This window comes from Bacillus rossius, chromosome 1 (genome assembly GCF_032445375.1).
Source record: "Bacillus rossius redtenbacheri isolate Brsri chromosome 1, Brsri_v3, whole genome shotgun sequence".
NCBI classification, from domain to species: Eukaryota; Metazoa; Arthropoda; class Insecta; order Phasmatodea; family Bacillidae; genus Bacillus; species Bacillus rossius.
This window is the reverse complement of record NC_086330.1, coordinates 77484632-77499744: the sequence shown is the minus strand read 5'-3', so window position 1 is coordinate 77499744 and position 15113 is coordinate 77484632. Positions and strand designations below refer to the sequence as shown.

The 15113-nt window shown below is 36.0% G+C and overlaps 1 protein-coding gene across 1 annotated transcript; it reads right to left on the bottom strand.

Annotated features, from left to right (window-relative positions):
• Positions 1 to 228: 228 nt before the first annotated feature.
• Positions 229 to 6050, bottom strand: LOC134538115 (uncharacterized). The gene is made up of 3 exons (XM_063379148.1): positions 5943 to 6050; positions 4292 to 4386; positions 229 to 1677 (listed from the first exon to the last, which is right to left on the bottom strand). Exons 2-3 carry the CDS (start codon positions 4364 to 4366, stop codon positions 1453 to 1455), a joined length of 300 nt encoding a protein of 99 aa, XP_063235218.1. The 5' UTR covers positions 4367 to 4386; positions 5943 to 6050; the 3' UTR covers positions 229 to 1452.
• Positions 6051 to 15113: the final 9063 nt, after the last annotated feature.

Sequence of the window (15113 nt, the reverse complement as noted above, 5' to 3'; positions counted from 1 at the left end):
TTCGTAAAAAAAATATCCAGACAGTATTTACATTATAACTTTTCATTTTTAAATTAAATTATTAACTTATCAGTCATTTAAGTCTTAAGACTTATCGTCCCGCGATAATAGTAGGTGTGTATTTCTTACTAACTGTATATTTCAAGAATTTTTGTTTTGTTTTCTTACAAAATATATATTGCAAACGCGTAATACCACATTAAGCATAAGTAAGCAATACACATAAAATATAACAAGAAACATATTTATTCAATTTTCAGTAAAGCAGACAACACTTATATAAACAATTCAGTTCTTTCAAATCTTTACCCTTCAAGAGGTAAACTGTTCTTAGAGTCTATGTTGAAGATGAATGACGTTTCTCTTGAAGTCGACGTATCTTCAATGTCCAAGGTGGTTCGCTGCAGCTTTTCGGGTGGCCAAGGAAATTGGCAGGAAAGAAAGTGTTGTGTAGGATGCCAGTAAGTACGAGAGTGCATCGTTGTGTACATGAGAGCCTAGGTACATGAGAAAATACTCATTCCCCCTAAATATAATCGTTAAATATTAGAAAGAGTGGTTTGCTAGGGGAAAGTATTATAGATAAATAAGTTTATTGGTTGATAAGGTAAACTCATAATGAGCAAGTGATAGGAGAGGTTATGTATTAAATATATGGGCAGATAATATATTAATCATTATTGATGAGCACTGACGATTATGGAAATATATTGATGGGCGTGTGATGATGTTGGAGGGGAAGGTAAGGTTTTATTGAGCGAGAATGTGTATTTGTGGGCAGAAGATGGAACTAATGGATTTATGAAATGATAGGAGTTGTTCGTGGAATGTATTGGTGGGTATAATAGAATATTTATTGTTAGGCACGGTTGAAACACTCTGCCCCGACCAACACTTCTTCCGGACCATCCTTATTGTCCTGTATAGAACCTGCCTGCTTAATGCTTGCAATATTTAACCTGGGCCCAAGTTGACTAGTTACAGTATAGAGTTTAAGTTAGGGGATATAGTAATTCCATCAATTGCCGCCATGGTTGTCTAATCCTCGAACAAGCACACGATGCATGCTACCCTTTCTGCATGGCTGAAACCCAGCATGATGAGGCGTGAAGGCTTAGGGCCTGGGACGCACATGGAGTCTTCCCTAACCCAGACCCCTCCCTAACAATAAACTTAGTTTTAGTTTAGGTCAGGAAAAAATAAAAATTGGTGTAGTTCTTTTAAGCAGGGTATAAAACCATTGAGGGTTGGACAAGGTACTAGAGAATATGAGATGATATCTTTTGGCAGGGATGGAAATTGCTTGGTATACGGAAGAGTATTGTATTGGTGGGTAGGGTATAGTATCTGTGGACGACTCTAGTGAGTGGGTTTTGAAGTTTAGAAGATTGTTTGTTTCGGCCGAGGGGGTAACTGGTGTAGTCTACAAGGGAGGAGGAAAGGCGAGGCTCACTAGTCGAGGTCCACCTTGAAGTTGACGAAGCCGCCCACGTCGGGCTTGCCGCCCTCCAGCCTCTTGGACGCCTGGGCGCCGCCCTCGAGGCGCGCGCGGCCGTCGTCGCTGCGCCAGATGGTGCCGCCCACCTTGCCCGTGGCCACCGTGCCGCGGCGGCTGTCGTGGTCCACGTCGACCACCACCCGGCCCCCGGGCGACCGCCTCGCGCGCTCCTCCGCGTCCTGCCACGAGGTCACAGCACACTCATGCACTTCATTCAGATCACCGAAGTTACATATTACATGGGCGTCGCAACCGGAGATGGGGGGGGGGGAACAGATAACCCCCTCCCCCCAATAATAAAAATCTTAAATTTCGTCCCTTCCAATAATATATATTTAGTTTGGTAGTTATATCAAAAATATAATTTCTGTGACATAACCCATATGTTGCGCATGGTGCATTTAGTCGAATCGTGGTAATGTGAGCACTTTTTAATTCGATCTTCGTGTAAAATCAAAATCAGGTCCGATACCGAATACAGACATGTTAACTGTGTTTAAAAAAAAAATTTCTCTGAAAATTTTTTTAGAAAAATAATAAATTATATATTGTAACCAACTATAATTAGAATATTCAGGAAATAAAAATGCCTAAAAACCACCTTTTTTTGCACCTTCTAACCCCAAATTTTCCCGGGGGAGGACACCCGGACACCTCGCTTTTTTTTTCCCAGGGGATGGATATTTCTCAACAACTTAATCAATTGAAGTCCTCCCCAAAAAATATATCCTTGCGACGCCCATGCATATTATACTGGTACTTGTAGTAAACTACAACAAACAAAGTCAATCTACATCTTGCGGCTTTGTGGTACATGGGCCAACATTTCATCTGCACCATCGTGTGGTGGTTATACGGATAAAGCAATGAGTGGACTGATGCAATATAATACTAGCAACATTGAAATTATTTTCCCTTTCACCAATTAAAACTCTGCAAATCCGAGTGCAATCTACACAGCTCTGTGCTATGCGGCTGAAGTTGCAAAAAAAAAAAAAAACATGGTCCGTTTGGCATTCTTGTGACATTTGATAAGCCTCTTTACATCAAAGCAGTTAATATTTTTGCTGCTGATGATTCTGAGAAGATTTCTAACGTAAGTTTTATTCTAGGTGGCTTTCATTTTATGATGTATTTCATGGGCTCTGTGAAACACACAATGAATGGTAATGGTTTGCAAGAACCATGGTCCAAAGGTATTTTAAGCAGCATCCGTTACACATATGCTTATAGGAGATGCATATGCTCGTGCCCTTCGAGTAAATTTTCTGACACAAACAGATGTAATGCATCAACGTTTAGATGAGCCACAGGATGAGATCAATGATGGCTGTGTTTACAAAAGTTTACAAAGGTGAACTTTCATCATCAGAAGTTGATGAATCCTGCTTTTTACAATCACGAAGAGTCTGAACTCCGGACATGCTCAACAGTGGTAAGGCACTAAACTCGGTTTACAAATGACCTGGGTTTGAATCACCGTTGCCAGAGGTTTACCGACCAAAACACCATGCCTCAGCAAATATGGTTTCAATGATTACCTATTAACATGAATCATACAAACGTGATTCAGACTTTTGAGAGATTCACAAGGTCCTCAGCACCAATGGGCGAGATCACTCCAGGAAAATACTTATATCGTTACTCGCTATATAGTTGATATTGCTTTAATATTTCTGATATGTGTAGGGGAGTGTTGCCGTCTCTTACGACGTCAATATGACGAGAGGTGGAGCAAATTAAAGTTTAAAAAAATTTCAGAGAAAAATTAGTATGGCTTATAACCTAACGTGAGTATTTACGTAGGTATGGACAGTTGAAAATATAGACTTGAAACCTTTGTGTAGTACCATTGTTTCTGTAAATCGAGACCTACATTTCGTAAATATTTGTTAGGTAACGCAATTTTCCTTCATTAAGAACACAGGGATATATTGTATTGTTATTGTATCAAAATAATGTTATGATGCATCTTAAACGAATACGAGAGAAATAAAACTCATAGTTAATTTTCAATTATAGGCTTAAATTCAAGAAAATACCATTCCAAATTTATGCTTCACCTCATTTAGTTTCCGTGTATTTAGAAATGAATAATTCAACATCTCATTGATCAAGGACGGATTCCTACCCATAAAATTCACTTAAGGCCATAAATAATATTTTCTTTAACGTTCTCATTTTGCAAGAGTAATCACTAATCTAGGTTTTCAACGGAGTGCAGAATAAGCAGGTATGCTTTACCGTTAAGCCAAACCCTTTGTCAATAAGAGTGTACGCAGCATTTCATTTGGGATTAGAACCTCTTTTCATGCGGTTTGGTTTTCAAATTATTTATTTCTGTTGTTGGGAATGACAGATTTTTTTTTAGTAATTCTATGAGAAAGGGGGAGGCATGAGCCATCTCCATCCCCTGTGCGTGCCCTGCTCATCACGTGTCTGGAAGTTGGTTGAGTGACATTACACCGGAACAGTTTTCAGACGATCAATAGCACCCATCCCCCCCCCCTTCCCAATATTTTTCAATGGCGCAATTTGCACCAAACATCCATCCCGTGGGCGGTCCTGAATACAACTACAATGAGATCTAGGTAAATGTGAAGAAAATAAACGGTTTTGTTTTCTTTCACAAACGAGTAACCGATTGTCTGAACTCTTAACACAATTCAATATGGTTTTTGGTGCATACATCTATTATAAAACAATCGTCGTTTCTAGGCTGAGCATGGAAATAAATGAGTAATTTTTGTTTGTGTAGCTTTAAAATACATGTGTTGCACGATAGGTACTCACGCGCTGTTTGCCATGCGGAGGCAGCGCCATGCAGACTGCAACGGCGAAACACAGAACTGCAATAACCAGTTTCATCTTGGGGCCTGGAAAGCGTTCTGCAACAAAACACAGCAATGATAACGCAACTGTGAGGTCAAATAAACCCTGCTTCTCCTCGTTTCAATGACGTCCGTTCCATCATGCGCTATCAGCCCCAGGGCATTTGGCTCTGCTGCAGATCAGAGGCGAACTGTCGGGAATCTAAACCAGTTCAAGTGTCTCAAATACATTTTAAAAATTAAAAAACGTCTTAATATTGAGAGAAACTTAAGAAAAATACCTACATACACGCTTTTTATGACAGTGTTTCTCTTGCCAAAATAATTAATTTATTATTTTAAGTATACGGCAGGAGAGTAATATTGTAAAGATAAATGTTTATATATTTTTTCTCTTGTTTTACTCGTGTTGGTTTTATGTAGGTAAAGAAAAGCAATAGCGAATTTAGAACAGAGGATTAATAATAATTAACCTATGTGGCAATGTGTATCACATAGATATTATAAAAAAATTTATTGCAATGCTTATTTCTATGAATGAAATAATTAGCTATTTTTTAAAATATATGTATATTTTTAAAAATGTTTATTATTTTGAAATGGTTTTAAAAATTTAGTATGCGAAACAAATATTTTTACCTCTGCACTCAGAATATATAGGTATTTCATTTTTGCAATGTAAAACTAAATTAATTTTCTATGGTACAAATATTTTTTGAAATAATTAAAATATATCTTCTTTTCGCTTTTCATTTTAATTGACGGATTCAATACTTAAATGAATGTTATTTCCTAATTTTTTTTCTAGTACTAAAAGCATAATATTCCGATAGTTTAAGTGTTTAATGATAAAAATATAATTAATAAATTTAAGATTCAATTGTTTGCATTTTCTAGTTCTACGCGTGGATAAACATTGAAATGAAATTATTTTGTCATAATACGAAGCTGTTAACATAATATAAAATTTTGATTGTGATCACAATCCTGACGTAATAGTTTCCAGCCCATTTGCAGTGAACATCGGGTTAAAAACTGTGAGCGAGTCTTTTAGTTCTTGCCAGAGATTTGTGGATCCAACCTTGTCAACGAGGTTGCAAATACACTTTAAATACGAAACTAGGACACTGAATTTGACGTAGAACTATTTAAAATAAAGTCTAGGTTGATTAAAATACGCTAATTGTGGTTTCAACAACATTTCTGGATGCGAATCACACGAAGTTTCCGTACTCGGCGCTAGAATTCGCTGCCGAAGCAGTTATGTCTAATATCGAATCATTTGATTAGCAGAACGAAATTTTAAACTATAAAATGAAACGGTACTTATAAAAAGGAAGAAAAAAAGACTGAATAATACCAAACCCCGGCTTCGGAACTTGTTTTTCGACAAGTTTTCCTTTGGCTTTGGGAACGTTTGGTTCGCGCCATCCACCACAGATGACAGCACCGTTTTTACGCGCATTTTCGTTCCTTGACTCCCGTTCCACTCATTAAACTACTCCATGCCAAATGCCGTATACCGAGAGCTAAGATGTTAAAACGACTTCGAGCTTCTGCGACACAAGGACCGCGGCTCAAGGCCTGCGGTGGTCGGCGTGTAGAGGACTCACCCGACAGGACGACGCACGGCGGGACTCTGGTGCCCGCTGGACCCGGCGCGGGGCTTATCAACCCTCGAGAGGATCAGCCCGGGCAAGGCCCGCCTTCGCGGAAGCTGAGCGCCGCCGAGTGTCGAAGGCCGCAGTCGCTGCTGGTACTTCCCCGGGGGGACCTTCCCCTGCGCTCGTCACCTGACACCTCGCGAGAGGAGAGGTTACAACACGCGCGACAGCCGCAAGTCGCTCTAATGCGATGCGCGGAAAACATTTCTTAGCTCTCGGTGTACGGCGTTCGGTAGGAGAAGTTATTTCGCGAATGGGACGGAAGTCGCGTGGAACGGTGCTGTCATCTGTAGCGGATGGCGCGAACCAAAAGTTCCCCGAAGCCAAAGGGAAACTTTACAGTATTAACTGTTCAATGAATTTCAACTAGACCCGCTTCTAGCAGGGCGTTTTTATATATTTAGTTTGAAATTTAGGTCTGCAAAACGAATGATTCTATAGTCGACGTAGCTGCTCCGGCAGCGAATTCTAGCGGCGGGTGCGAAAACTACGTGTGATTCGCGTCCATAAATGTAGTTGAAAATACAATTTGCGTATTTTTATCACACTAGACTTTATTGTAACGAATTCTACTTTATATTTAGTGTCCGAGTTGCGTTTTAAAATTGTATTTGCTATATGAGAACAAATGAATTTGCTCATTAGCGAGATTAGATGTTACACATCTCTAGCGAGTATTGAAAGGCTCACTCAATTTTTTTTGTACTTTTGCGAAACATTATTTTAGAAACCAATTGCCAAGAAATAGTTTTGTCTCTTGAATGGTTCTTGCAATAGGAAAGATTGAATTAAGATATTGTTTTGCATATACGCCATTGCTGGTTATACTGTATATCATTAGAAACCCTAATACTATACGAATAAAAAATAAATATGCAAACACACAGAGAAGAAGCTAAAATCAGGGGATGCCAAAAATTATAAAACCATAGACAGTACAGAAAATTAATTGTAAGGAATTAGTCAAATAAATTATTACAGCACAGACGAGACAGAGTCAACAAGAACGATAAACAAAGAAAATAAACCTTTCCCGTTATGGAGGTGTCTCATGACATACAGTGTTACCACCCATAGCGTATTTCCAAAAACACAACTCAAGAAATAGTAAATAATATTACAAGAAAAGTATTGTAAATTTGTAAAACACTTTGCTATGGTTAATTTTGCAAATATATGTATAACTTTTATGAAAACATTACTAAATATTTCTTATGGCGTTTAAGAAAACTGGAGCAAAATATTAACTTATTTTGATGTGTTTTAAAAGTATGAATCAATTAAACCATGGAAAAAATATCTTAGTTCTTGTCGCGTTGAAGGCGAAGATCATATCCACAGTAAGAAAGAAAGAAATAAGAAATTTGGCAGTAACATGTTTATTTTACATTGTCACTTCCTCATGATATAATGTCTCGGTAGAGCGTGTGGAAGATTTTCTATTTAGGTGGTTCAAATCTTGCCAGTGGAGAAAAAAAAATTTAATAAGAGATTAGGTTTCTATATATATACACATTGTGCTTTAAGACAAAGAATTATTAATTGTTGTTTGTTTATATAATTATTGTAAGTAAAGATTATTGTAAGAACGTTAAATACATAGCTCAGTCCATTAGTTTTGCTATCTTATATTAGATATACATATAGCCTTTACATTGTTACCTATATAAAATATTCAATATGATAACATGTGACTACAAAAAATAATTATCTCATTAAAACACCTACGTTTGTCATGAAATTAAATACCCACAATTTGTTAAAGAAAAAACGAACGCTTCAAACTTAATATAAATAAAAACGCCAGATGGTTTAATTTTACTTAGGATTTTAGTTTATTTCGGAAACTTTTACTATCTCAAACTATACTTATTACTTTGTGTTTCTTCGTAAAATAAATTGTTGGTTATATTTATCAAACTAGTCTGGTAAGTTAGTTGATGTCCAATTAGCTTCTCTGAAAATTGTTAATAGGACATATTTTGAAATCTTACAATGAATTTAGACAAAATTAATATTGGAAATTAGATTTATGAGCTGTCTTATTAATGTAATGTTATGAGTATGTGATAACATAAAAGAAAACATAAATGTCCTTTTATCATTTTAATTTTATATTATTTTCTAGATTTTAAAACTAACCTACCAGGGAAAATGCACTCACGTCAAGTCTAAAATTTCACCTTTTTAATATTCAAATACAAATTGGTTTTATTGTTTGCAAATTACATAATTTTAGAATAAAAATCTGCCATTTTCGTACTTTTTCAGTATGTGACACAGGTCACCAGTAAGCACCGGATCTTAATTGTATTAAAAATTATGAACATAATATTTACTTATTACTTTTAATGTAAGAGCTTATTTTAAATATTAAATAATATTTTTGTTTTGTTAAGTTTTTATTATAATGATTGGTTTATTAAAGGTTTTGCTTTTTAAGTTTAAGGTAAACGATTTCTGTAAAGTTGTTAACTGACCTGACGATTGAAATCTTCGAACTTATTTTAACTATTAGTAAATTTAGTAAATATAAATTCACTATGTGCTACTTAAATTTAAGATAGAGAATTGAAAGTTCATTTTATTATAATTGTATATTTACGTGGGACTGGTTCGACTGAGTCCCGAAGCGCAGCGCTAGTACGACTGAGTCCCGAGGCGCAGCGCTAGTACGTGTGAGTGACGTCACAAGAAGTCAGCTGCTCGCCACTGGAGGGGTGTGAGACTTGGGATCAAGGTTTAGCGTGGAAAGAGGGAACGCGGGAGTGACGAGTTGTTCGGCGAGAGTCAGCTGGGCCACGGCGACTGGGACACCTGGTGTGTGCCGGACTGTGTGTGCCGGACTGTGTGTGCTGTGGCACACCGGGTGAACGTCCGTAGGGCGTCATCAAGTGAGTTGCGTCCACCTGTTGACACTAGCCCCGGCTGAAGAATTTAAATATCCTAGTTTAAGTTATAGCATTGTATTTTAACATTCTGCATCGTCAGCATAAAAACAGATACTGTTGTTTAAGTGAATTACTTTATTGTACGCGTAGCCACGTACAGAGTCTTGCCTCAAACCAATATTTAATTTCTATAATTATGTGTGTTTCAGATTTTATTCTTGTGTTACCTCCACGGACAATTATTTGATTACTCTTTGGACTCTAAAGTTTATTTTTGTTCATGTTGGCTATATGTTGATTTAATTTTCCTATCTGTGCACGATGTTTACTAATATTTTTTTTGAAGGTTAATGTGGAGGACAAATATTTTCAGAATTTTAATATTTAAATTTAGTCAGATTGCTGTTTGGTTAGGTATTAACGTATTTTTCCTCAGATACCAATGTATCACTTAAGTTAATTAATTCCCAGACATATTGTTAATTTAGGCTAACAATAAATGTTTCAATTTTATAACAATTGGAGAGTTGAATTTCGTATGAGTGCAGAGAAGGATATGGAAGGAAAAAGTTGGAAAAAGCTATTGTTTAAGTATGGCTTGATCGTATATTGAGTTCCACGAAAATGGGTTGTAACGTCAGGAAATGGCTGTAATATATCAAGATTGGCTATTGATAATAATCCTGTGAAGTTTGGCCACAAGTGGAACTATCAGTTGTATTAATCAGGTTTGATTTAGCTGAGTTTTGGCCATTCTCAGTATTTGCAATGCCTCAGGCTTGATTTTGTACAAGAAGAATTCAGGTAAGCCTGAACGATCGGATTATTTTCGAGCATCGAAAAGCACTATCCTTTGACACAGATTTAACTGATAAGTTTGAAATATTCACAAGTTAAACTTTGTCGACAAACTCAGAGGTAGAGATGAGAATTTCATGTGTAAATGATTGAAGCTAGTTCTGGGAAATAAAACTTACTATATGATTTTTCATCCAGACTGTCTTATAGCTACATTAATATTTTGTTTTGTTATCAGACATAACTGTTCGAGTAAGGTTTTTCTTTTGTTCAACATAAATGAGGCAATATCATATGTATGAGAAGGTTTCATGGAAGTATATAATTTTATGGTTTTAATGATACATGTTAATTCGTTGGAAGTATTTTGTCATATGATAATTAAATTTAATATCCTAGATAAAATCATACCTATGTTGAACCTTATTGGATGATTATCTATAAAGTTGGTTGAAACACTACAATCATGCTATATCTCAGTACTGGATATATATATATATATAAATGTTTGTTCCATTTAAATATTATTTTTTTATGAATAATCATAGGAACATGGCGCCCATTTAAGTAAAAGAAATTATATTTACAGTAGTGGTCACCACAACGTGGTGCCGTACACATCGAAGAAGAAGGAGGTTGCGATCACAGAAGTGGCTACCACAACTTGGTGCCGTACACAACCAGAAAGAGGCCGAGTTTACATTATACTCCACAAATAAAGTATGAAACAACTTTAAATGTTGCTCGTCACTGCTTGGAGGAAATGATGCCTAGAAATTTTAATATACCATTTTGGAAAAAAAGCCATTTGAATCAATCTTGTGAATAACTGCAGTTTATATATTGTAATTATTACTATAAATGAGAGACTCGCGTTCCATCAAACATTGGGTTGGACTGAACGTTTTAGTTACCGGTAGAAGAGCGAAGTATCAAGAAGATTTACTTATGGACAGAACTAGAATATAAACTTTTTTACTTAAAACTATTTATATATGTAATTTTACGTGGCGTTTCTTTAAGAGGCATGCTCGAGTCATTAGGTTAATATTTACTTTTTCATGTTATTTTTCATAATTTTTTGTGGGCACTCACAGATTGACTCATTGAGTATATTCGTCCACTGAAGTGGACAATTTTTATCTCAATGATCAGTGAAGTTAAAAAAACCTTGAATGTGTGGGTTAAGATGTTACTACATTCTAGTGGACATCATACTTTATGGTTATGAAACAGACAAATAAATTATATTTGACATTTTATTAATAATTATAATATAATCATACAGTAATATTATAATTAAATTTTAAGATTATTTTCACACAAAAATGGAATAAAATAGTTTATTTCAAATAAAAATTTGCAATTATTTATATCTAAGAAATTGACAAAGTTTTAATGAAAAGGTTAGTAATCTTTTATAGATTCAGTTTAACAGAATGTTTAGTAGAATTTTTAAATCGTTATAGCTTCCAAGTTTCCTGAGTTATTTCACTGCATACCTTGTTTGTAGACGATTTATAAAGTTTAAAGTTTGCTTAATAAGCGTGAATGAATTTTTAAAATTATTTGCTGCTGTCCATTATTTACGACTTCCTAAACTTTATATTTGTTTTATTAACATATATTTTTGGACATCCCTTAGGTGAGAGAGCAAGGGAATGTAATTAATTACGTGTGTGGTTTTGAGTCGTTTGGTAAAGTTTAATTTAGTTTTGAACACTAAGTTCTGCTCCCAGAGGGTTTCAAAGTTGTGGTTTCTGACTCGTGAAGCAAGTAGTTTCCACATATATTTGGTTAAATTGACAGCTACAAGTTTATTCCTACCCCGATATTCTGGCTTTGGTCGGCAACTGCGTTGGTTGTTTATCTGTTAGCATTAAGGTATCGTGTGTATGGAGTAACGAATTATTTATTGCCCACGTTTATACCTATGTGTATAGTAGGTATAGCAGAAATTAGGTATCGTGGAGGGTGGGTTTTAAAGGTGACACCACACTAGAAGCATTAACGAGCGTCGCACTTATCGTTCCGTCTCACTAACACAGATACCCCCCTGACCGGGCGGGCCCCTTGAGTTGTTGCTTATTCTGCTGAATGTCTAGTTACCGTTAGACATTTTTCTCGAAAACTTCATTAATTTAAACAAATATTTTAAATTTTAAGACAATCAGCGAGCCAATATGGTTGAATGGCCAGATCACTTACTTGCCTCCCGCAATATAAATCTGGGTTAGATTTCTGCTGGAGAAACACCCGGATGTTTTGTAAGAAGGGGTAACATGTCAGACGTCGCTGGAAGTCGGTGGGTTTTCTCGGGGTATTCCCGTGTCCACAACCCAGTCATTGCAACAATCCTCCATTCTCTTCTCATCGCTTCATCGTGGTCTCTGATAACCCGGCGTTGACACGTTAAGCTGTAATTTATCCAGATTGTCAGGCCAATATATTATTACCTGGTATCTGGGTAGAGGCAACATTCGAATATCGTAATTTCTCGTCACATCTTTAAACAATGTAAGACCTTACTTTTTAACCGGCTGTTTTCACGCTGGTTGTTATAGTGTTATTTTATTAGACACTTAACTAAGCATTTTACGTGTAGATTCTCATTAAATTTATATTTTAGGAGAGGAAAACTATGTGAGAAAAAAGAAGACTGACTTCGAGGGCAGTAAATAATCTAAATGTGTAGTTGGGATGTATTAGTAACAAAAAGAAATTACATTAATTTATTTACATTGAAGAAATTTCAACAAATACTTTATGGAAGAGAATTTCGATGATGCATATTCCACGAACTCAGGCATACTTCCGAAACTACACGGAGGCTATAACTAGAAGCCCGAAAATTCTGCGGCTTATTTTAAACAATTTTTAAACAATTTTTGACAGGTTAAACTACCAAAGCTATTTTTTTTGCGAACGTTTAGGATTGTGCCACAGTTATTTAGACACAACACAAAGTAGTTCAAAACAAAATAAAAACCAATTGAAACAAAACGTTTTAATCCCATTTAGGTCCATGTTGACGATGGCAGCTAATAAACCAACACAGCCCCATTAAATCTCGTCTTCAATAATATTGGGTTTTTACACCTTATTAACACGTATATGAATACAATAACAAAGGTTCAACACGCCAGTACCTCTCAGCGATAAGTCCACAGCCCCATATAGGATTAACTACACTGACCTACTTCATTTTATAATTTAAAATTACTAACATAAAATGATCTAGGTATCAATCATAAACACTGAGGCACAAGAAATGCTTGTGCCACAAGCAATGAAAAATCGAATTGAATTCACGAGTCCTAAGAGCACATGGGGATTCAGATGACCAGGATACCTTGATTACAAAGACGATAATGACCATTCAAAGTGAACGAAAGTAATCCAGTCCCAATTATCAAGATGCGCGGTCCTCCTCCGGTACACCGCGTGCAACGCGCCGCATCCTTGTTCGTCCTGCAGTGGAGAGAGAGCCGGGAGAATTACGCGCCCCGCCTCGCGCGGGTTGAAGGCTCTCCTGGTTGCAATAAACCGCCTCTCTTCCCTCCAGTCCCCCGGGGCGCAGTTGTGTGCAACTCCTCGACCACGCGCGGTGCCTCGCGAGGTTAGCGCCCGAGCGGTGAGTCACTGCGGGCACAACCTCAGGTCCTCCGAGGGCAAGCCAAGAACCAGCGCTGTCAATTACCGGAGCTCGCTTTAATCTCTTTAGTTATGTTCTCTGGGTCTTCGCATTTTATCTGCATTTCATCTGTAACACAGCTGGGTGAATAGAAAGTATTCTTGAATTTAATCTTTGACGTGACAACGTCTAATAAATCGATGAACGCCGGCTGCACGCACGAAAAAGTGTCCCACTACGGATGTCCCAGTACGGATGTATCCTGTTTGCTCATTGTACGCATGCGTGGCCACTCTCTTCATTCTCTTTGTACGCATGCGTGGCATCTCTCTTCCACTCGATTGGAACAGAACAACCATCGATTTGACTTTTGAATCATATTTTCGTCGTTTGAATTATTAATATTATGTAATTTAACGATCGTCCACCGATTTTCAGCACAATCGGTACGGTTATTTAAAAGTAATGTTGAAAATTCAAAAACGTTTTGAACCAACTATGGGTGTTTTACAGTTACACATAATAATTCAAATTACACCCGGGATCTTTTGTACAATGTTTTAAAAAATATTGTAACACATTACAAATAAGTTTGGTGTATTTGGGATGCGTATTTGTTATAAAATCGTAATAATACTACTCCCCTACTGTGAACAAAATATTTATAAACATATATATATCATCTGAAACTACGTTCTCTGGTATGGCCTCGTGGGCGTGTGGTTAGCGTACGTAACTCTTTAACTAAAGGTTGTAATTTCGAAACCCAGCTACTACAAAAAAATTTTTTGTACTTGTAAAAATAAATTCTGCGCACGAAACATTTCAAAAGTAATAAATATATTTGAATTAATGAATGCAAATAAAAGTAAATTTATTAATTCCATTGCACATTTCATTTCACTCCTTTGTATCCATACAAAATAGTGATAATTCAATAAAAATGATTCAATTTTATTCATAAAAGTATGCAGAGGTAGATTTTATCATGAAAAGATAGAAACATTAAAAAAAAATTCTTCCTCAAAGAATATAATATGTTTAATGCCTAAATGGTTTGGTTGCAAAAACCTATTACGGCTCAGTCTCAGGCCGAATATGATATTTCCTTTTCTTCTGGATCAATAATTTCATGAATGTTTTGTTAAGACGTTGTCACGTTAAACTATCGTCCGTAAACCGACTTTACAGATAACCAACTTTTTAAAGTTATAATTCTTCAGGCGCGTTATGAAAAAATAAATGACGAGAGTGAATTTTTACGATGCGCTTGCACCATGCAACAAAATTGTAACAGGATATTATTCTATAGGCCTAGTAAATGATAGTGAATACTGTTACATATAATTTAAAAAAATATATTTATTGAGAAAACTAAAGATATAAATTGTGTATATAAGCTTTTTCAAGTGTTGGCCTATATATAAGTGAGGTTATGTTCCCGTATGCATAACGATGTCAGGTTGCTTGTATGCTTCCATTTTCGTTGGCAGGGAGTGTGTGTGGAAGGTTTTGTAGTCTCCTGGCCGTTTTTATGGGAGTGTTTGTGAGGATATGTTCCCGTGTGTATAATTTATTTGCATTAAAATTATGAATTTTTACATTGTTAGTAAATAATTAAACTAATGAATTAGAATAAACTTTCAGCATATATCGACCATCAAAACACGAAGTGGCGTAACTACAACATTTTTTATATTTTATTATAAATCTTAAAATATAAATTTGTAATAAATAAAGTAATTATAGGTAACCCAAGTCAGACATCTTAAATATATATAAAAAATTAAATGAAGG

Coding starts and splice junctions, on each gene's coding strand:
- LOC134538115 (XM_063379148.1), bottom strand. CDS start 4,366: ATGAAACTGGTTATTGCAGTTCTGTGTTTCGCCGTTGCAGTCTGCATG. Junction 1,678..4,291: donor CTCCGCATGGCAAACAGCGC/GTGAGTACCTAT, acceptor ACCTCGTGGCAG/GACGCGGAGGAGCGCGCGAG.